We start from the raw sequence: 22,348 nt of genomic DNA on the forward strand, positions 1-22,348 counted from the left end.
CTAGCTACTAAGGAGGCTGAGATCTGAGGATCACAGTTCAAAGCCAGCCCAAGTAGGAAGGCTGTGTGACTCTTATCTCCAATAAACCACCAGAAAACTGGAAGTGGCACTGTGGCTCAAGTGGTAGAATGCTAGCCTTGAGCTGAAGAGCTGAGGGACAGTGCCCAGGCCCAGAGTTAAAGTCTCATGACCAAAAAGATAAAAAAGTTGAATGCAAACAGAAAAGTTACATGACCTTGCACCGTAGCTGTTGATATTGATCCTAAGGACAAAAAAAAAAAAACAAAAACAAAAAAAAAAAAAACAAAAAAAAACAAAGAATTGTCAGGAAATCTTGATCTCTACTCAGTAAGTTTCTCATCAGCATGAGACAAATAGAAGTTATTCTGGGCATACCATGGAAAAGAACAAAAGGGTAAATATGCTGAGGAGCTGAATTTGTATGTGCAGAACTGGACTATAAGACGGACAGAGAATGAAAAACATAAAGCAAATATAAATAACAGCAAAATAACAACAACAGAAACATATTATTAGAGGGTATGTAAAACATGTCCTTCTACAACTCAGGTTTTCAGTTGATCTGAACTTTGTCTAGTGGAAACGACATATAAGAAAAACTGCGGAGCCAGGTGCCAGGGGCTTGTGCCTTTGCTACTAGCTATTTGGGAGGCTGAGATCTGAGTATCACAGTTCAAAGTTAGCTTGGATGGGCAAATCTGAAAAATTCTTATGTTCATTTAACCAATCAAGAGCCAAAAGTAGAGGTGTGGCTCACGTGGTAGAGCACCAGTCATGAGCATAAAAGCCAAGGGAATGTGCAAGTCGTAGTTCAAGTCCCAGCAAACACACACACACACACACACACACACACACACACACACACACACACACACACAAGGAAGACTGAGAGATTGCAATCCTGACTTCTTACCCACTAGAGTTATTCAAAGTAGGATTCTAGAGATAGCTAAGACCAGCGCATCCCTCCTAATTACAGACTATCATAAGTATTTAGGAGTCCAAGTACTTCAAATGCCACTATTCGAGTGACTCACTAAATATCACGACCCAATGAGAGTTTGGTCTCCACTCCTGCTTCCCCAGATGGGGAGCTGTAGCCTGAAGGTGGCCTTCCTCGGCTCCTGACAGTCCAGAGTCACCGTCACTTCTCACCAGCCTGGTGTGATGCCAGCCCCCACCACCAGTGAGGCTCTTCTGGCCTCCCTATACACTTCTTCCCCTAAATCATCCATTTTTCCTAATTTAACTATATTGACTGCCTTCTAAATCACGGGAGTGTTTTTGCATTCTATTGTATATTTTTTTTCTTGTATGTGACAGTACTAGGGCTTGAACTCAGGGCCTGGGCCCTGTCACTTAGCATTTTTGCTCAAGGTTAATACTTAGCTTTTTGCTGATTAATTGGAGATGAGGGTCTCATGGACTTCCCTGCACAAGCTGGCTTCCAACCACTGTCCTCAGATCTCAGCACTGGTGAGCCACCGTGGCCAACGGTAGCATTATATTTTAAAAAGAACATACTCCGTGTTCAAAGGCTTCCCAGTGCCACACAATGTATTTACACATCATGAACAGCCATGCACAGAGAACCCCCTGCAAAGCCCAAATCCTAGTCATTTTCCTTAGACATTGTCTACTTCCACATTTATGGACTCAACATACCATGTCTCCAATGATTACATTTCTAGCACAGTGTTCTTGTTCTTTCAGGACTAACTGCATTGAACAGAAACAGCCTTCTTCCTTTCATTTATATATTTCAAAAGAGTTACAAATGACCTGTAATAAAACTCAGATTTATAATGGTTCCTGGTATCTCACAGTACAGAGTTTTCCTGACATGAATGCCACGCTCAAGACTTCCAAGTGAGGGCACCACTATCACCCAGATTGAAACATCTACCCAAATTCTCATTACCATCTTAGTACCACACAGCCATTCAAAGCCTTGGTCTAACAGCTCAGAGTTAACAGGTGGTAGCATCATGAGTTAGCTCTATAACGTGCAACTAGAAACACATGTCATGCAATAGATTGACATCTACCTTGTGAGGAAAGATACTCAGATAGGTGAAGACTGGGATCTTGTCTCCTGACTCTTTCTTCCAAGACCCTCTCAACCTCTTTGCCAGATTACTCTCAGGAGGCTAATCATCAGGCCCACGTCACCTAAGAAACACTTTTATTCAATACCCGCTAGAAAGTGATGTCCAGCAAGGCACCTCAGTAGGGAAGGCTCTTCATTTTCTAGATGAGGAGACACTCACTCCTTGGATAAATAAGGATTGAGGACTCCTGCCATTTCATTTCCTAAAGCCTGCTCAGCTCTTGATTCACCATTAACACTCAGTTGGGAATAACAGGGGACTCTCTCCCTGCCTAATTCGCTTATGAAAAATATTCAATTATGTTCCAAGTTTCATTCACTTACTAATGAAAAGTAAATGAGGTCAACCACTGTGTTTGATTTGTCTTGGAAAGACAGAAACAGAATTTGTAAGAACAAACAGCGTTAAATTAAAATAAGCAACTCTTCTCCATGGTGGAAATTGAATTTCTCTCAGAAGAACTCCTTAATGTATATAAAAACGTAGCGATAACATCAATGAGATAAAAAATGCTAAGGTACCCAGCTACTCCCAACTGTGCAGGAAGACTTAAAGATGGTGTGTGTGTGTGTGTGTGTGTGTGTGTGTGTGTGTGAGAGAGAGAGAGAGAGAGAGAGAGAGAGAGAGAGAGAGAGAGAGAGAGAGAGAGTCTGTGTGTGTGTGAGAGATAGAGAGTACAAAGGAGCAAGAGAGAAAGATAGCATACAACTTAGAGCTATTCAAACTCACAGATCTGCAAAAGTTCCATCCGTTATTCCAGGACCAGTGGGCTGGGGGCTGGAAGCCGCCCTGGCCCAGTGGCCAGTCCACCTACCATTTTTGCAGATGGGACAACACTGGTCAGGCTCATACACAGGGTCCACACACTCGGTCTGGGGACAGGCCGACACTGTGCACAGCACTTCTCCATTCGCTTCACAGCGGCACCGCTCACATGGAGATACCTGAAACACAGGGCCACAATCAGAGTTAAACCTCTCACATGCCTACAGCTAAGCTCTTCTTGTTCAGGACAATCCGGGTGTGTTTTAACAATAAAAAAGGGATGGTAGGGGAAAAGCAAAGGAGGAGGCAACCATGCTTAATAAGAAATGTACTCATTACCTTGCTCGCATAATTACAACCCCTCTGTATAGTATTTTCACAATAAAAATCTTATTAAAAATATAAAAGGAAGTGGGTGTGGCCATTGGTTTTCTCAGCTGGGCCCCAAGCATCTGGAGTGTTTAGTAGACAGCCTTGGGCGTGTAGACCTTCAGTGGGGGACAGAGGGCTCTGCTGTCCCTCTCAGTTCCAGCCAGGGAAGCTCTGGTATTGTTTTTCTTTTCTTTTTTTTTCTTTTTTTTTCTTTTTGGCGGTCGTGGGGCTTGAACTCTGGGCCTGGGTGCTGTCCCTCAGCTCTTCAGTTCAAAGTGAGTGCTCTACCACTTGAGCCACAGCGCCACTTCTGGCTTTTTCTGTTTATGTGGTGCTGAAAAATCGAACCCAGGGCCTCATGCATGCGAGGCAAGCACTCTACCACTATGTCACCTTCCCAGCCTCGCAGCTCTGGTTTTCAATGATCTATTAATCAGCTTTCTTCTTAAGCTTCATTTTGAAGGATTTTTTTTGCTTTAAAATTAACTAATATTAGGGAAATGAACCCTAAGATATGTATTCAAATGTTTTCTTTTCTTTCATGTGATTGTTTCTAACACATTTATAAGATTATTTTTGTTGCTTTGTACGTCCCTCCCCCACAGTTATAACCCCTGCTTTCACTGTATTTGATGCCAGTATAATTTGTGGAGGGGAAGGGGAAAAACAAATCGTTTAAATAGGAATACAGTTGGACCCATTGCAACAATGAGATGTACAAGTCGTTGTGTCGAAAACGAACTTTACAACTTTGGTGCAGGAGGCGGGGCGGGAGGGGAGAGGATGGGAAGGGATGGGAAGGGGAAACAAAGGAGGAGGCTACAATGCTTGATAAGAAATGTACTCATTATCTTGCCTATGTAATTGTAACCCCTCTGTACAGTATTTTCACAATAAAAAATAAAAATAAATAAAATTAAATAATAATAAATTAAATGATATAAATTAAATAATAATAAATTACTCTAATTCCTTTCCAGTAGCCCAGCCAGGTTGCCACCCAATCTACCATGGAGATTTCCCAGGGTTTTCAGATAAGATGCTATAACAGAGAAGCAGAGAGAAGGGGAAAGGAGAAATAGAGACTCCTCTGAGCCTGGCTCTCTGCCAGAAGGTGAAGATTCGGTCTCTGAACTCCCATAACACTCTAAGCAGTCCTTATCAAAGCTGTTTAGGGAGGAGGAAACTGCGAGACAGCCAAGATTTGTCTGATGTTCCCAAAGGCATCAAATCTGAGGTGGCAAGTTTTCATCTGATGTTCCATAAGGAAATGAGATGTGTTGCTCCAGAGGGCTCCTGACTGTGCTTCTGTGACTTTTCTACCTTCCTCCAAGGCTTGGCCTGGCCATTGATACCATGTTCCTGTAGGTTTGGGGCTCCAATTAGTCTCTGGACTTCTCAGCCATTGGCCAAACTCTACTTCTGGAACCATTAAGAGTCCAGCACCACCACCACCAGCATTCTTGGAAAGGCTGCACAGCTGCATCGGTCACATCCTCCCCAGCCCCTCATGCAGGGTGTGGCACGGGGAATGTTCCTAGAAACCTCCCAGGAGGTGATTTCTGATCTGTGCAAGGCACAAACAGCAGATGCATCCCCAACCCACAGAGCCAGAAATTGCCAAGTAGAAATCTGCCAGTTAACAGGTAGCAGAAATGGCAGGGGAGGTGTTGTCAAGCTGTTTTCTGCTTTCTTAGGAACAGGGAGACCCCAGCTGGTTTGTGCCCAGCAACATGATGTGAATGTCACTTGCCAGGTAAAAAGTACTAGCAGAACTCACAGATGCCTCCTCTGTCTTTGCAATGAGGAAAAGAAGGACTGCGCACTGTAAGAATAAACTCCCTTAGACAGTAAATAAATGTTTCCAGGCCACAGCCAAGCTGTCTGGGCACCAGGCTTTAGATACATGTGTCTACCTGTGTATGTGATGTGTACTTAGAGGAAAGAAAAGAGGAAAAGAAAAAAAAAGAAGGAGAAAGGGGAAGGAGAAAGAATAGAGAAAATGGAAGGAGGAAAGAAAAGAATAATGGGTAAGGACTTGGGAGGGGGGTTGTCTGTCCATCCTTGGCAGAAGGAAGAGGACAGATGAGAAGAGTGAAGAGAAGAAGAAGGGAGGAAGGAGAAACAGTAAGGGGATAACCAAGGAAAGGAGGGAAATGGGAAGGGGAAGGAGAAGGAAGGGAAGGAGTGCAAAGGCAGGGAAAGGGAAAAGGAGAAAGTAAAGGGGAAAAGAAAAGGAAGGGAATGGAGAAGAAGGGAGTGGGGGGAGCAGCCAAGTGGGAGGGAAAAGAGAAGGGAGAAGAGGAAGGGAAAAGGAAAAGAGAAGAGAAAAGAAAAGGAAGGGGCAAGGGGAAGGGAAGAGAGAATGGAAGGGAAAATGGAAGGAAGAAAGGAAAAGGATAAAGGGAAAGGACTTAGGAGAAGCCTCTCTGTGTGTATATTCTTGGCAGAAAGGAGAGGAGAGGCAAGAAGAGAAAAAGGAAGAGAAAGGGGGAGAAGAAATAGGGGAAGAGAGAAATGGAGAGGAAGAAGGGGAAAGGAAAGAGCAGAAAAAGAGAAAACTTTGGAAAAGTTTCAGAGTCACTGAGAACAGAATACTGACCTGGTTAGCAATGCAGCTTTCAAAGGGAAAGCCAATCTTCCAGCAATATAAAGACATGATTTGGATTGTTTTTCTTGTTTGTTTTGAGTTAGAATCTCTCTATGTAACCCTAGGCAGCTGGAACTTGAATATTCCTCTTTCCTCAGCCTCTAGCGTGCTGGGATTACAGGCATGGGCCAATACTCCCTTATCTAGAAAACAATTTTAAGTATTTTTGGCACAATGAGGCTTTGAGTATTTTCTTTGTTACCCTCATGTTGCTCTTACACTGTTGTTTCATTTTTATTTCTCTCTATATCCCACCCTTTCTCCTGTTCACACTGTAGCACCTCTGTCTTACGAGCAGACATGCACAGCACGCAGGATGGGAAAAACCTTGAGTGGCAAGAGTCACAGTCTAGTGCATGTCCTAAGCCTTCAAGCGGAAGAACTTCAGGCATAGGCCACGAAGCCCAGATGGTGAGGATTAAAGATACAAAGCCAGGCTATTGGGCTGCCCCAGGGGAAGGGGACAAAAGGGCAAGATAAGAGAAGGAAGAGGAGCAGAGGAGAAAGAAGCCCTGCAGGATGGGCAGTGGAGCCAGCAAAAGGCATGAAGGTCAGATAGCTACCTAGTGGGGTCTGCCCTCGAGCAGGAAACCCTCCCCTGGGCTGTCCTCCACGGGGGACAAAGCACCAAGCATAACAAGTTGGAAATTGGAAAGGAAGCAGAATGGGCCTGATGTCATATCTCCAGGGAAGGCTTTAGGAAGAAGAGCAATGTGTACAATGACAAGTCAAAAGGCCTCAGGTACCTGGGCCGGAAGCCTGAGGCAGCTCAGCAGTAGAGCCCAAGATGGGCCCAGCCAGGCAAATGGGGCCGAGGTTGCTGGCCTGGAAAGGACTTTCCTTACTATTCTCTCTTCCTCCAGCGGAAACCTCAGGGCCCCAGGCCACAAAGCGTATTCCCATGCCAGCTTGCAAGTAGTGTGTATTTTAAAGTCATTAAGTATTGAGAAACGCTGATTCGACTATTTCCAGAGTCCTCCACAATCATTAGTTGATATCTACCATTGAGCTCACCTCGAGCCTGCCTCCCTCCTCTCCTGTCCCTGGGGTCTGCATTCATCAGCTCCTGCATTCATCTTCTCTTTACTCCCATGCCAGGCTCAGCCCCTCCACGCTTCTCCACAGTAAGGCTCATAAGAACAAGTGACAGAGCTTGCCACCCCTCAGATGCTAGCTCTGTGCCCTGTTAGTCTCATCCGGGCAAAAGCCCTCTTGATGACCACAGGCGGTTGATTTCTACAAGTCTTCTCATCCAATAGTGGCATTCTCAACACCCTTGCTAGTACTCAGCCACCTAACAGAATCTGCCTTCACCATGGTTCTGTCTCTTGCCCCCACAGTATAGCCCAGGGTCTGGACACCCCAACCCTAACCCCTGGCTTCCAGTAAAGCCTCATCCCTGTGATCAGAACTTCTACTAGCCACTCGGCCCCTCCTGGGTCAGGCCCTGGTCACTTACTGAGTCCTATACAACTAATCAGGCCTGCTTTGTCCTAGCAGACCAAAATAACACTAAGTCCTATCTCTAAAGCTCACTAGCACAGTTCCACAGGGCATAACCCACCCTGACTTTTCCCTTGCCCCCTCAAGCTGACCTAAGTCCTTGGTGAAGTTCACATCTGATAAATCTCTACTGGGTATAGATCTAGCTAAAACACAGGCTCATCTGGGCAGCTGCCTTTGTCATTACTATGGACAAAGGGATGTCCCCCCACAAAACCATCACCTAAGCTGGTACCTTGGCCTCACATGGCCCTTATATTGCATAGACAATGTAGCTAAGTTAAAAATATAATCAAGCAAACACAAAACGTGAGGTGTCTATGTACTCATCCAACCCTGAAGGAAGAAGCATCCAGGTTCAGCTTCACCCTGCCACATGCAAAAAAAGTAATAACTAGCTGGGCATCAGTGGCTCATACCTGTAATCCTAGCTACTCAGGAGGCTGGGATCTGAGGATAGTGGGTTCAAAGCCAGCCTCAGACAGGAAAGTCCAAGAGGTTCTTATTTCCAAATAAGTACCAAAAAGCCAGAAGTGGAGCTATGGCTCAAGTGGTAGAGTGCTAGTCTTGAGAGAGAGAAAAAAAGCTGAGGGACAGCTCCCAAGCCCTGAGTTTAAGCCCCAGGACAGGAACAACAAAAAGAAGTTACCACTGAACCTGAAGCCATGAGTCCTCCTGGGAACCTGGTAGTTACTCAAAAGGATGCAGGTCAGCCTCTCTCTCAGTCCTGGGTCCAATACAGCCTTGGTACCCACCATCCCAACACAGGGCCCAGTGCAGGGCCCCAGGGCACCTGCTATATTCGAAGAGCAGTCAAAATTTGTTGAATGAAAAGGATATGATTTCTCTCAGTTGGGAGTGAGAATAAAGACGTTTTCTATCTATTCTTTTGTTCAGTCCTGAGCCCTTCTTTCAGTAAGGTGAGAAAAGAGACGAGCTCTGTGGGTGACAGGGATGATTAACAAAGGGATGCATGCTGGTCCTAGCTTCTGATTGCAAAATTTGAGCTGACATTCATACACATGGCTTACACGGTGACTTACAAGTTTAAGTTGCTGCTGAAGCTAAGCAAAATACTTTCAATGCTGAAGCAAGACAATTTTTAAAAAGACAAACGACTCAGGAGGTTGGGATTTGAGGTTCAAGGATTGAGGTTTGAAGCCAGCCCAGATAAGAAAGTTCATGAGACTCTTATCTCCAATTAACCACCAGAAAACTGGAAGTGGAGCTATGATTCAAAGCGGTAAAGTACCATCCTTGAGCAAAAAAACAACAACAACAACAAAAAAACAGCTCAGAGACAGCACCCAGGCCCTGAGTTCAAGCCCCATAACCAAAAAGAAACAAACAAAAAAACAAAAAAGACCCTAACAAATCATTCTATTTACAACATAAATGAAATACATGAAGATACTAATGATACTAATTTGAAGGTAATTAAAATGGAATTAGCCTTAATTATTTAGGTCCTTATCCTCAATATTTATATATATATGTATATGAAATATATAAAATGATCATACGTACATAGACATCAAGGATTGTAGAATATTGAACCCATTTCTAAACAATGAGGTAGGAATGACTATGTAGTTTAAATATGAAAAAATTTTAACATGTAAAGCAAGAGCCATAAAAATGAATACTGTTTAAATCAAGTGTCTTATTTGTAAATTAAGTACCTCCCCTCCCAGCACCAGGCCCATCTCCAGCTAGACCCCGCATTTTAAAGTATCCACCACCTCTAAAAATACCCACAATGGAGACCACACCTTCAACATAGCACTCCAAAGGATGGTAAGTTTTACTGCCCACAGTCTACATTAACAAACTCAAATACCGCTAGGTATCTTTCTATACCAAGATGTGTCTTAGTTGAATTCATCAAGGTGATTATCATCACTACAACTTCAAGAAAGTCAAGGACAAGACTCTTAAAAATTGCAGAAAGCTAGTTGAATTTACAGTCCACTCTTCCCTATCTCAAATCTCTTTCCTGCAGAAAGGAGGAACACTTTCCTGGACACTTCCTCTTGCTCTTTGCTGGCTATATACAGCATTTCCTCACCATCCTCCACAGTCCCCACCTGCTTGGGAATGCAATATAACTTTTCTCAAATCCAGTGTCACACACTTTTCTCTTCCATTCTGTAAGGAAAGGACGTTGACATGCAAGGGAAGAGAGAGAGGGCCCTGTCAACAACTCCATTGCCCATAGAGCATCTGACAGCATACTTCCAATCTGGAGATTGCTCCAGTGAAGTACAGGAGTGGGTACCACAAAATCTCACTTCAGTGGCAGGCAAATGTCCTTTGATAGCTAGAGAGCAATACCATGTTGCTTGTATGTGCTAACTCCATAATAGGCTAACTGGAGGCATGCAAATCCTGGAACAACTTCCCAAATCACTATAATGTTTTCACAGAGGATTAGTTTAAACTCAGGGATGAAAGAAACGTAGGAGCTAATAGGCTTCAACCTAAATCGTTCTCCACTAAAACTACTCTGAATAACGTAATTTCATTTTTCCCCCATTTCTTTTTATCAGCAGGGACATTCCATTTATTTTCTAACCACCAATTGTTTGAGTATGAAATGATAGCAAATGAGATTATTATGAAAACAAAGAGGAATACTGAAATCCTCCTTGTGTCCTCCCTCCTTCCCTCTCTCCTTCCCTTTCTTCCTTCCTTTTTTGTTGGTGCTAGGACTTGAACTCAGGACATTTTGCTCACTAAGCCTGCTTGCTCATGACTGCTGATCTACTGCTTGAGCCACACCCTCAGCCTGGCTTTTTGTTGGTCAGTTGTAGATGGAATCTCATGGATTTTGCCTGGACTTACTTCAAAGCACAATCCTTCTGGATCTTAGCCTCCTAAGTATCTAAGATTATAGGCATAAACTGTTATCATCTAGCTCATACCTAGTAATTGCTATAATAACAGTCAGTGTGAAATGCTGAGCTATAATTTGGGTTTGGTTTGTTTCCCAGGAATTCATGTTTTGGAACCATGGACTGCACTGAAGCACTGAGTTGGTGGAACCTTTATAGGTGGGACCTAGTAGGGGTGGCTAGGTCATTTGGGCTACTTCTCCTTAAGGGATTAAAGGAGCTCCATGGGGTTCTGGTTCTGGTTAGTTTCTTCTTCTTTTTTTTTTTAAATTTAATTTTATTTTATTTGTGAACATACTGTACAGAGGAGTTACAATTACATGGGCAGGATAATGTGTACAGTGAGCTTTTTTACAAAAAAGCAAATGTGCCCCAGGAATTTCATTTTGCTCAGGGACTGCCTACCCCAAGGGTAACTCTGTGTGTGTGTGTGTGTGTGTGTGTGTGTGTATGTGTATGTGTGTGTGTGTGTGTGTCTGTGTCTGTGTCTGTGTCTGTGTCTGTGTCTGTGTCTCTGTGTCTGTCTGTCTGTCTGTCTGTCTATCTCACGTGGACTCTTGAAATTGCAGTGATATCCACCATGAAGTCATTGTTAGAGGCTAGACAATAGAGCCCCAGATCTTAGACCTCCAAGATAAATAAAGTTATTTTCTTGAAACATTCCCCAGCCCCCAGACATTTTGTTATAGCATAGGAAAACAAGGTAATATAGACTTGATAAATATTGGTGGAGTCAAGAAAGAAATGACTGGAAAGGATATAACAAAAGCTAAGATTAGGTAGCCCAGGACATCAAGTAAAAGCTGAAAAAAAATCTACAGCTTGCCCCAAGAAATCTATCAAGTGTTCAAAGATTAGATATCCCATTGAGTGGGATGAAGACTGGACATTTACTCCACACATGGATTAGAGTCTGTAGTTATCAGTGTGCTGTGAACAGTACAATGACCCCCTGTGGAAGGGGTCTGGCAATGAGCAATGTTACCTGTGGAAATGGAGCTAGAAATACAAAGGCTGCATCAAGATTGTTTCTAATTTTGGTCCTGGTACAGCAGCTATACCATACTCCACCTGTTTCTTGGGGATGAACATGCAAATATGCCAGAGAAGCAATTGGCTTCTATATGGCTGAAAATATAGTATTCATTAAGCCACCTGTGTATTGAAAGTTTCAAAGGTGAGGTTTTCACCGCTGGTGGAATGACGGCAGAGAACATGCTGGAATGGTGTTAAGTAAGGTGAAGAGGGCTAAGGCAATGGAGAGGGCTGTGTAGACAGAGGATGAGGATTGAGACATGTATTCAGAGGAAGCTGCTTATTCTACCCTAGCAGAATATAACTGTAATGATGAGGTAGAGCAGCAGATCAGAATTAGCAGGCAGAGAAGGGGGAGACTGGGGACACAGAGAGGAATGGAATTCCTGAGCATGTTTGCTCTTTTGTGAAAGAGCTCTCTTTTAAGGAAACTAACCAGAACCAGGATCCCACTGAGCTACTTTAATCCCTTCAGGAGCAGTAGCCCAAATGACCTAACCACACCCTCCACCAGGTCCTGTCTTAAAGATTCCACCAGCTCAGTGCTTCTGTGGAGTTGATGAGTCCAACGCACGGACACTTGGGAAACAAACCAAAACCAAACTCTAGCAAGTGTGCTCAGCACTTTACTGGCTCAGTTATTGTAACGATTGCTAATTACTATAACAATTACTCTGTACATGCTGCAGAGTGTGGTGTGCAGGGATGGGTGACCTATACCATGGCCCTTGCATAATCAGACAAGATCAACCTGCTCTTTGCAATAAGCAGCAGTAACAGTTAAATCATAGGCAACATTTATCCCATTGGCTTCTAGTTCTAGCAAGCACCCTCATCAACTCACATACTAAACTTCAAGGATTGAACACAGGGCAGCCAAGCAGCATGGCTTCAATCTCCTGCATATTGATTGGTCTCAGTGTTGAACAAATCATTTAGCACAGCTTTCTACAACTGTGAATTGAAAATCAGAGCTGCTTAAAAAAAAGCGAGGGTTTAAATGTCTCCTAAAGGAGACATTTGGAGATTGGACATTGGACATTGTTGGAGATTTGGATTCTAGGTTAGGTTATTGAGAAGTAGTAGAACCTTTAAGAGGCGGAGGCTAATAGAAGAACTTTAGGTCACTGGGCTTGTGTCCTGGAAGAGGAGTGTGAAACTCCAGTGTCTTCCTCACTCACTTATGTTTCCTGACCATGAAATGAGCTGTCTTGCTCTGACACACACTCCTTCAGTGCTGTACTGTCTCACCCCAGGCCCAAAGGCAATGTAGCCAACTGATTATGGTCTGTAACTTCTAGGAGCCCAAAGAAGTAACCTTCTCTCTTCATAAGTTGATGGCCTCAGGTATCTTTTACTGATGGAAAGATGACAGACACAATAATCATGTGTAGCATGTGGGAGTGTTGTTGGGGGTGAAATGAAGACATTAGAAGCATCATCAAGGTTGGTTGTCACTGCAGGCACTAACTAACATCAACCCAGAATGTGCAATAAATTCTGTGAGTCAGTTGTAAAGTATTTCTGTCAGTTGAGAAGAAAAATGAGCAAAGTCTATTATGTGGAAATTTAGAAAAGAGATCATCTGAATAGCCAATTTAATAGAGGAAAGAATATTCTATTGCATTAAGAATCAGGAAAGTCACAAGTCAAATAATCATTTGTACAAATGAGCATATCTAACAGCATCAAATTTTGTCTAAAAGACATTTTCTTTGTCAGTGGTAGCAATTGAGTTTGAACTCAGAGCTTCACAGTTGCTTGTGTGTCTGTCACCTTAACATTTGAGAAATGTCCCCTTCCCCAGCTTTTTGCTGGTTATTTTGGAGATAGATAGGACTTTTCTGCCCAGGCTGCCTTTCAGCCACAACCCTTGGCATCTCAGGTCTCACAGCCTCCTGAGTAGCCAGGATTACAGGAATGAGCCATCAGCACCCAGCTTTACTTAGGTCATAATGCACAGAAGTCATGATGGGAGAATGAGGTATGAAAAAACAATGTAGCTTCTCTTCCTGCCTTCAGTCACATCTCTCTAGGAGAGGCATCCAAGGAGACTTTTGGCCAGCTCTACAGGCCTCTCTGCTCTTGCTTTTCTTTCCTGTCAGTTCAGCTACAAGGTGAGGGCATCTGTTTTCTCTTTTTCATACGCTTGCAGGTAGTGCTCTGTAGGTAATCAATGTAGTTGCTAAAATGTCTGAGGAGCAGACGAGCCTCTGGTCTATGAGCACAGTAACTTCGATACATCCAACCCACTCAAGACACTTCCTTGCCTAGATGTCATTTCCTAGAGAGATACAAGCTAGGAAGTCTACCCAGGCCCAGTGGCCCCCACTGGCAATCCTAGCTACTCAGGGAGGCTGAGAGCTAGAGGACTGAAATTAAAAGCCATCCCAGCAGAAAAGCTCACTAGTCTCCATCTCCAAATAGCCAGCAAAATGCATGCCTGGAGGTGTGGCTCAAGTGAAAGAACTCCTTGAATTCAATCTAGTATTGCCAGAAATAAAACATCCACTTCATCAGAGGATGGAATGGCAAAACTCTTAGAGCAAAACCAACTAAGACTCAAATCTTGCCTCTACCAGTTATTCTTCTACGGCCTATCTCAAGTTACCTAACTTTGTTTACACAACATTTTCCTCTACCATGAAATAAATGTCAACAACATATGTGTGTGTGTGTGTGTGTTGTGTAAAGGAAGAAAATGCATTGTATAAAAAAAAACTATAAAATAAATTCTGGTTTCTACTACCCTCTCTATTAGCCCAAACTTTTATGGTGGTTTATTCTGGCATATTAAATACCATATATTACCTGAACATACAATTTTTGTTGTTGTTGTTGTTGTCAATCGTGGGGCTTGAACTCTGGGTCTGGGCACTATCCTTCAGCCCTACCACTTGAGCCACAGCACTATTTCTGGCTTTCGCTGCTTATGTAATACTGAGGAATCAAACCCAGGGTCTCATGCATGCAAGGCAAGTGCTCCACCACTGAGCCACCTTCCCAGCCCTGGATCATATAAATTTAAGAGTTTTAAACATGTGTTGTCCTCACTTATGTTAGTGACACTTATAAAGTCTAAAGTAGCCATAGGGCTTCCTCCTTTAAAAAACAAAACTAAGCTAAACAATTGATGTAAGTGGTGGTGTCTCAGGACTGTAATCCCACCTATTAGGAAGAGAGAGATTGGAAAGATTCCAGTTCAAGGTGACCCCAGGCCACACTTAGTAAGATTCCATCTCAACCACTGAGCTGGGCACAGTAGCATATACCTGAGTTCCCCATTACTCAGGAGGCTGCAGGTAAAAGGATCACAATCAAAGGCCTACAAAACTTGGAAATTCTTCCTGGAAAAAAAATAACTAAAACCAAATAGGGTTGGAGGATGCCTGTCTAGCAACCACCAGGCCTTTAGTTCAAACCCAGTACAGTCAAAAAAACCCCAAATCTTGGACATGTAATAATGAGAGCCATTTAGATGCTATTCATTGCAAACCTAGTGGCTTGTCATAGAGAAAATTAGAAACAATTCACGGTTGGTTGATAAGCTTGCTGTTGTACTAGTCAGCTAGAGTGAGACAGTGGCAAAAATGAATGAATGACCATGTGTGGCACTGAATCAAAGACTCTCAAATGCATACGCTGGAAAACACTAAATTGCAATATCACGCACTAGGCATCCAGCGATGTTCACAAATGCCAATGCCTGTGCAGAACCCGGGGAGACAGCTGACAGGTGTTGGCCACACACACACACAGTGCACTCATGAGACCATGAGAAAAGCCCTCAGTGTGAGAGATTGGCACGATCACCTCCCTGTGCCAGGGATGTGTGAAGAGGAGAGAAGGGGAGCGGAGGGGAAGAGGGATTTAATTGTATCTGTGTCCTTTCATTTCACGGATGTAGAGGATCATAAACCAATGTAGGCAAGAACAGCACTGAACAGTCCCTGAACTGTTATATGTTATTTAGGTGTTTCTGCTATACCTAATACAGAAACCCTCAAATGCATACTTGTTCTAAACACATAAAGTATGCCAGAATACACTCTTAGTTTCATCTACCACCCCAAATTCATAACAGTGGATGACATTTTTGTTTGTTTGTTTGCTTTCTACTCCTGGAGCTTTGAACTCTAAGCCTTTGTGCTGTCCTTGAGCTCTTTTGTGCAAGGCCATGGCTCTATTACTTGAGCCACAGCTCTACTTCTGACATTTTCTGTGATCAACTGGAGATAAGAGTCTCACAGACTTTTCCTGTCTTGGCTAGTTTCGAACTGGGATTCTCAGATCTTAGCTCACAAGCGTGAGCCACCACCGGTGTCCAGCTCAACTGATGCATTTTAATGCTTCTCTAGGCACAGTACTTGAATCTTCCACTGAGATGAGGTCTCTGCGGGAGAGGTCATTGTCCTTTGACCTTGTTCTGCTGGGTTCTCTCAGAGGGTGTGCTTGGCATTAAGCACAGAGGACCTAATGACTCAACTGTTCTCTATTAACAGGGCAGGGTTACACATTCTTATCATCCTAGCATTTGGGAGGCTGAGAAAGGAGAATCTTGAGGTTGAGACTGGCCTGGGCTACATCGTGAGACCCTCTTTCACACACATAAACAAAAACAAAAAAATTAAGAATGCTTCCAAATCTAAAGATCTAGGTAGGCAGTGGGAAAAGAGAAACAGGATACTGGCTCCCAGACTTGGCTCCCTGACCTCATTTGCCCACCATTATATAACAATCCCAGGATTGTCCTCTCAGGCAGAATTTCATGTACTTCTCTGTCATTGGAACTAGCAGTGATTCCTACAGGGAATTGAGCTTTCCAGTAGTTCCAGATATTAGCATCGTCTAGCCAAATGTAAAGCTGGATGCCATGATCTTAGGCAGGCCTCTGACCACTAGGTTGTGAGGGACATAGTCTTTTCCTACTAAGTCTCAAGGACTAGGAACATCAGTAGAGGAGACAGGGCTGAAGTGTCCCAGAAAAGAAGTCCCTTCATAGGGACTCATCATCATCTCAGCCTATGACTTGCCTTGAGCCTTCATGTTTTCTTAATGCCAATGGGGAAGAAGGAATGTAACCTAGGAAACCAAGCAGTGCCTGGGGCACATGGGTAAAAGTGTTTGATGGAGTGGACAGATAGCCTTTGGGGTCATGGTCCTTTCTGCTGCTAGGAGCAAATTACCTGGAACTTCTACCTCAATCTCTCTCTATCTTTAAAGAAAAAATGGGACTAGTTAAATAAGTGTAATGTTGACAACACGGTTTGGTCCTCACCAAGTGTGAATTACTAGTAGTTACATCAGCAAGAGAAGGCTGACACAATGGTCCTCGGTACCTATATGGGATTACTTCCTCTAGATAACCAAGTACATGGATGCTCAAGTCCTGTCTATAAATGGTGTAGAGCTTGCACAGAATCTATGCGGCATCCTTTCCTATAATCTATTTATTTATACTTTTGGTCATACTGGGGTTTGAGCTCAGAGCTTTAGGCTAACTCAGATAGTTGTCTGGGTTGGAAGCTAATGGACTTTAATGTCAGAGCTGGCTTTGAACCTTGATCCTTCCTGTCTCCAACTTCTGAGGAGCTAGGCACCCAACTGATTTGTATTTGGTTTTGGTTTGGTTTGTTTCTGCTTTTGAAATGGGATGTCACCACATTGTCTATACTTGCCTAGGACTCTTGGAGTGTTGGGGTTAAAGGTACGCACCACCACGTCTGGCTAATACAGTCCAAATGCTAGGCGAGTCATTATTCTACCGTGTTTAGAGAATTTGGAGGAGAAAATTGGTAGTTTCTCCAAGACTCTTCAATGCACAGTGGTGGCTTCCACAGTGGCTGAGTTTATAACACACAGGGCTGAATTTGCATCCCTGCCAGTCTGTTTCCTTTCTACCAGCATCTCCCTCCACGCTCACCCTTTCATTAGAATAGCCAAGTCTTAGTTTTCAAGAGAGCAGACCCAAGGTCAAATAAGTACCCAATTGTTTATTAAGAATTCTTCAGGTAAGTCTTTCCAGGGGGAAAGTGGTCACTTCTAATACCTCTGGAGATGGATTTGCACATCTCAATAATCAAAATCTGAGATGGACACAGTGGCTTAATCCTAAATACTTATGAGGCAAAGATTGAGAGGATCATGGTTCAAAGCCAGCCTGGGTGAAAAGTTTATGAAATCATTTTTAAACCAATAGTTAGACATAGTAGCATGCATCTGTCAACCCAGCTACTCAGGAAATGTAAGGAGGAAGATCTTGATTCAGGTTGGCCAGGGCATAAAGGAGAAATCTTCTTTGAAAAATAACTAATGACTGGGGAATGTAGCTTAAGTGCTAGAATATTTACCTAGCAAGTGTGAGACCCTGGGTTCAAATGCCCATACTGCCAAAAAGTAAAAGTATTGAAAAGAAATAAAACTGTAAACTATAAGGCAGTTGGAGTGTGGCTCAAGAGGTAAAGCACCTGCCTAGCATGCACAAGGCCTTGAGTTCAATCCCCAATCCTGCCAAAAAAGAAGAGTCAAAAAGTATGGAGTTTCTTACTACACAGTGAAAAGAACAAAGAAGGAAGGTAAAATACCACATCAGAAGGAAGGTAAAACACCTTTGGATTTAGAAACAAGGACCCAAGTAGGAAGGAAGAACAAAGGGCAAGAGCAAGAAGTCAAACATCATGACCTCCCACATTAAGTCAATCAGGAGGGAGCAAACAGAAACATACCTTATGATTGAGGGGTCTGAGGACAAGGTCTCCTGGATGGGGACCCTGGACCCTTGGGGATGGGGGGGGAAGAGAGAGAGAGAGAGAGAGAGAGAGAGAGAGAGAGAGAGAGAGAGAGAGAGAGAGAGAGGAATAGACAGAGACAGAGACAGAGACAGAGACAGAGAATTGGCTTTCAGCTTGGTTTTGGGCCCAGCAGGCACAGAAGTCCTGCAGGTGTTCTGACTGATGACAGTACTGTCCAAGAACTCTGGGGCACAGAACATAGCAGAATCCCTGGGAGACCAAAGGTCCTGAGGGATTTGGGAGAGAGTAAAAACACATCTGGTGCATCAGAGGCCCATACCCACAGCCATGAGGGCTGGAACAGTGATCTCAAAGAAACTCAGACTTGTGACACCTCGACACAGGGCCAAACTGCAATAAGGGGCGAGACAAAAATCTGTCACAAAGATATGGCGCCTTTCCCCACACTCTGGCACTATGGAGTCCTTTCTACTTGGGATGAATAAACTGTAGGTGTCTGCAGGGGAGAACTTCTGAATATTCCCTGTAGTGACCCTCCCAAAGCAGTGCAGCTCGTGATCCTCCAGAGACTGGCAATTCCAAAAATGACTCAGAAAGCCTTCACAAATGTTCTCAGCCTCCTGTAGAGACTGAGATCCAGGAATGGAAAAGAAATGCCCTGAAATAAAACAAAATGGTTGCTATGTTTCTAAATTTTGTGATAGTCTCTTCTAACCTGCTCTGCGGTTACTTGGAGGAGCACAGACTAAACAAAAAGAACTTTAAAAAAGACCCCTTCACCTGGCCAGAGGACTAACCTGAATGTATGAGGTTTGTCACCAGGGGGCGCAAATGTCCTTTCTAGCTGCTTAATCTATCAAAGTGCTCAGAATAGTGCACAGAAAGTCACCCAGACCCCTTCTATGCAGGCAATGTCTCTTTACTGTCTGATAACCTGGACCTATGTTGTGTCAAAGCTGTAGGGATAGGCAGAACTGAGGCCTTCTGACTCAGCCATGAGAGAGTGAAAATGCACCCACAGGTCTGGTGACTTGCCAAGATAGCCAGCCGTCAGCTTTATTTAGAAAACAACTTGGCTACCAGCTGCAAGAATCTGCATGCATCTTGGACCACAAGGGGCCACATCACTGTACTTTCTACTTGTAATATACGCAGCCCACCTGTCTTAGTCTTCTTTATAACAATGACCCGAGTAATATCTCTCCTTAGCTTTGCTTTGCCTTTAGAAACTGTTTTATCAGTCTATTCCAAAGAATCACACACTTTTCCTTTGAACTTGGCCAGCCATGGCGCCATGCCTGTCTCAGGGAGGTTCCTTGCCCACTACACCTGGGTCTGCAAAGGCTCGAGGGCCAGCTGGTGGCCCTGTTGTCAGGATTCCTTCCTCTACCAGGACCAGTCCTAAACTCCTTCCTTGCCAATGCCTCTAAAACAGACTAAACTGCCATAAAGCTGGGCTCACACCTGCCTATAATCCTAGCTTCTCAGGAGGCTGAGATCTGAGGATGGTGGTTCAAAGCCAGCCCTAGCAGGAAAGTCTGTGAGACACTTCTCTACCATTAAGCACCAAAAAAAAGAGGGAAGTGGATCAGTGGCTCAAGTGGTAGAGTGATAGCCTTGAACAAAAAGCTCAAGGACAGTGCCCAGGCCATGAGTTCAAGTCCCCGGACTGGCATGTGCACACACACACACACACACACACACACACACACACACACACACACCAAAACCAACAAAGAATCAATGCAAAGACAACAAAAGTCCTGGCTGCCTATGCCCTTCAGAAAAGAGTACTTTTGTCTTTACTATGTCTTTGCCTGCTCTAGTCAGAAAACTGATTTGCACACAAAGAGACTTAATTAAGAACTGTCCCTAGAAGCTGTCAGGAAGTGTCAGGAAGAAAACAACTCCCATGGTCCACACTGCACACTGGGTGAACAGCAGCCCGACACTGGGAGGTGACAGGCCCAGCTTCTTCTCAGACACCGACTGGCCACATTGCTGACTTTGTGCCTGAGTCCAGACGCTCATCTGCTAAGGTCTTTTTTGGAATATTGCCATCAGACTAGTCTAGATTCTGCAGGAACTAGCTGGGGGAACTTGCTGGGGGAGGAGGGAGTCTGTATTTAGGTGGCATTATTTATTTAGTGGCAAAGAAGTGAATAGCTTAAAGGAGCAGGGGGGAGATCTTGGTGTGTTGGTGGTGCAGCTCACAGGCCAGCTCTGGAAAGGGTACAGTCAGAAAGGATACACTCAGGCTGCACAGGTGCGGTCTGAGTCACACCCCCATCTCCGTCCTCCAGGGCAAGGGGAACATGGGTGTGGATAGTGCTGGTGTCCCCTCTGACATGCCAGTGGAAGATGGGGAAGAGACAAATGTCACATCTATGGGGCCATAGGCAGCCAGACTCAAGGCTCCACTGAGGCAGTGGGCCTGGGAAGGGAGGGGCCCCGACTGGTGTTGAGATTCTTCTGTAATTGCTTTTATGGATAATCTGTTTTCACCCCAATTCCTAAACTAAAAGTCCTTAAGTGCTATGCTTATGACAAATGACTTGAACGTGAGTCCATTGTGAGTGAAATCTGTCTGTTAAATTTTGTCAAAAGCCTAGTCTTTCTCATTCCTAAACCAAATCCAAAGAGTCATTCCCTGAAGTGAAGTAATTCTTAGGAGAATGAAATCGAGAGCTTAGTTTCTACTTAGTACTTGAACAGCTAAACACAAACGTCTTCCAAAGAGTAAGTAGGCTTTTTATAAAGTTGGCTGGGCTGTGGGAGCTTGCTTCTCTCTTGGGGACAAAGTCAAATTCATGGATGAGTCAAATAAGAAAATGAGGAAGTATGATAAGGAATGGTGGGATTTATGGTTCACTGGGAAACTGTAATACCCTGAAACCTATCTGCATTTGCCTTATACCATGTGACCACAGGCATAAAAAAAAAAAAAAAAAAAAAGAGCCTCACTGCCTCCTTTTAGCATTCTCCATTGGCGATAATAAGGGTTCCTTTGAGATAATAATGGTTTCCAGGCCAGGTGGTGGCAGGCCTATAGCTCTAGCTACACAGAAGTGAACTCAGCCAAAAGCAGAAGGCTGTCCTCAAGCAGAGCAGAGGTCACCCTTGGGGCACTATGTAGCCACAGGACACTGCTTCCATAGGGAAAGCAAAGCTTTGCCAGGATGTTTTTCTTTTTTAGCTTACCCATATGTTTGCCTGTGTCACAGATCCCAGCCACTAGTGAGTGTTTGCAAAGGGATTCAGGGAGTCGCTCATCATTTGAAAAGCATTTGCAAGTTTTCTGCAGGCTAGCTACCTTCTGTCCATCATTAAAGAGGATTAAACATGTCCAGTGTCAGCTGCCCCACTGGCTGGAGCCCCATTGTCTCTTGAGTGTGAAGAGCCAAATGAGGAGGAAGGGATAGCTCCTGACACAATCGAAGGAATTCATAAATCAGAGTGATGGCTCACTTGAAACTCACTTGGTTGTATTTTATCGGAGGCCTTTAAAAGCAAAAGACAAACCGGCCAGTCATCAGTGGCTCACGCCTGTAATCCTAGCTATTCAGAAGGCTGAGAGTTGAGAATCTCAGTAGGAAGCAGCCTTGGCAGGAATGTCCATGAGATTCTTAGGTCCAAGTAACCACCAGAAAGCTAGAAATGGAACTGTGGTTCAAATGGTAGAGAGCTGGCCCGGAGCACACAAAGCCCAGGGGCAGTACCCAGGTCCTTAATTCAAGCCCCAGGACTAGCTTTACTCCTGTCTCCGCACCCCACCCCGCCACCACTACACACACAGAACACACAAAATTAGAAAGGAAAATGAACAAGAAATTGTTACGTTAAAGCAAAGACACAAAGAACTTGCATTTAAAGCACTGCACATGTAGTATGTGTGTGGCTAAAAGTCAGTACAGAAGAGCAGGTCTGTTTTGTAGCTGAAAGGAGTATCAACTTCTGAGCTGCTCTGTACCCAGAGGAAACAGACCTTGATTGTGGAAAGTCAAGGGAATCTGGGCGGGTGGGACAGGAAGGACTTTCGAACATGTCCTCGATTGTCCTCAATCTTAGCTGGTCTCCCGGACCTTGTTTCTGATGAATACTTGGAAGTTTCATTTAGAGGTCTTTTCTATTTAAATTTCCCATTTCAAACTTTAATTCAGGAGAAAGAAAACCCCTGTGAGGCCTAGCAACACTTTCTAGAAACAACTACCCCAAGGACAGGCCTTGTGATTCCACATCTTTGAG

The 22,348-nt window shown here is 44.0% G+C and overlaps 1 protein-coding gene across 2 annotated transcripts in view; it reads right to left on the reverse strand.

The window, feature by feature from the left end:
- Vwc2 (von Willebrand factor C domain containing 2) overlaps positions 1–22,348 on the reverse strand; it is a 150,904-nt gene that overhangs the window by 116,425 nt on the left and 12,131 nt on the right. For both annotated transcript variants that reach the window (XR_011366868.1, XM_069996009.1), the window contains exon 3: positions 2,947–3,076. Coding sequence is in view for 1 of the 2 variants with exons in the window: in XM_069996009.1 (XP_069852110.1) it covers positions 2,947–3,076 (130 nt within the window). In the remaining variant the exon portion in view is untranslated. The remainder of the gene's footprint in view (positions 1–2,946; positions 3,077–22,348) is intronic.

The sequence above is a fragment of the Dipodomys merriami genome, unplaced genomic scaffold, assembly GCF_024711535.1.
Source record: "Dipodomys merriami isolate MVZ:Mamm:240054 unplaced genomic scaffold, mDipMer1.0.p SCAF_5, whole genome shotgun sequence".
Classification (NCBI taxonomy): domain Eukaryota; kingdom Metazoa; phylum Chordata; class Mammalia; order Rodentia; family Heteromyidae; genus Dipodomys; species Dipodomys merriami.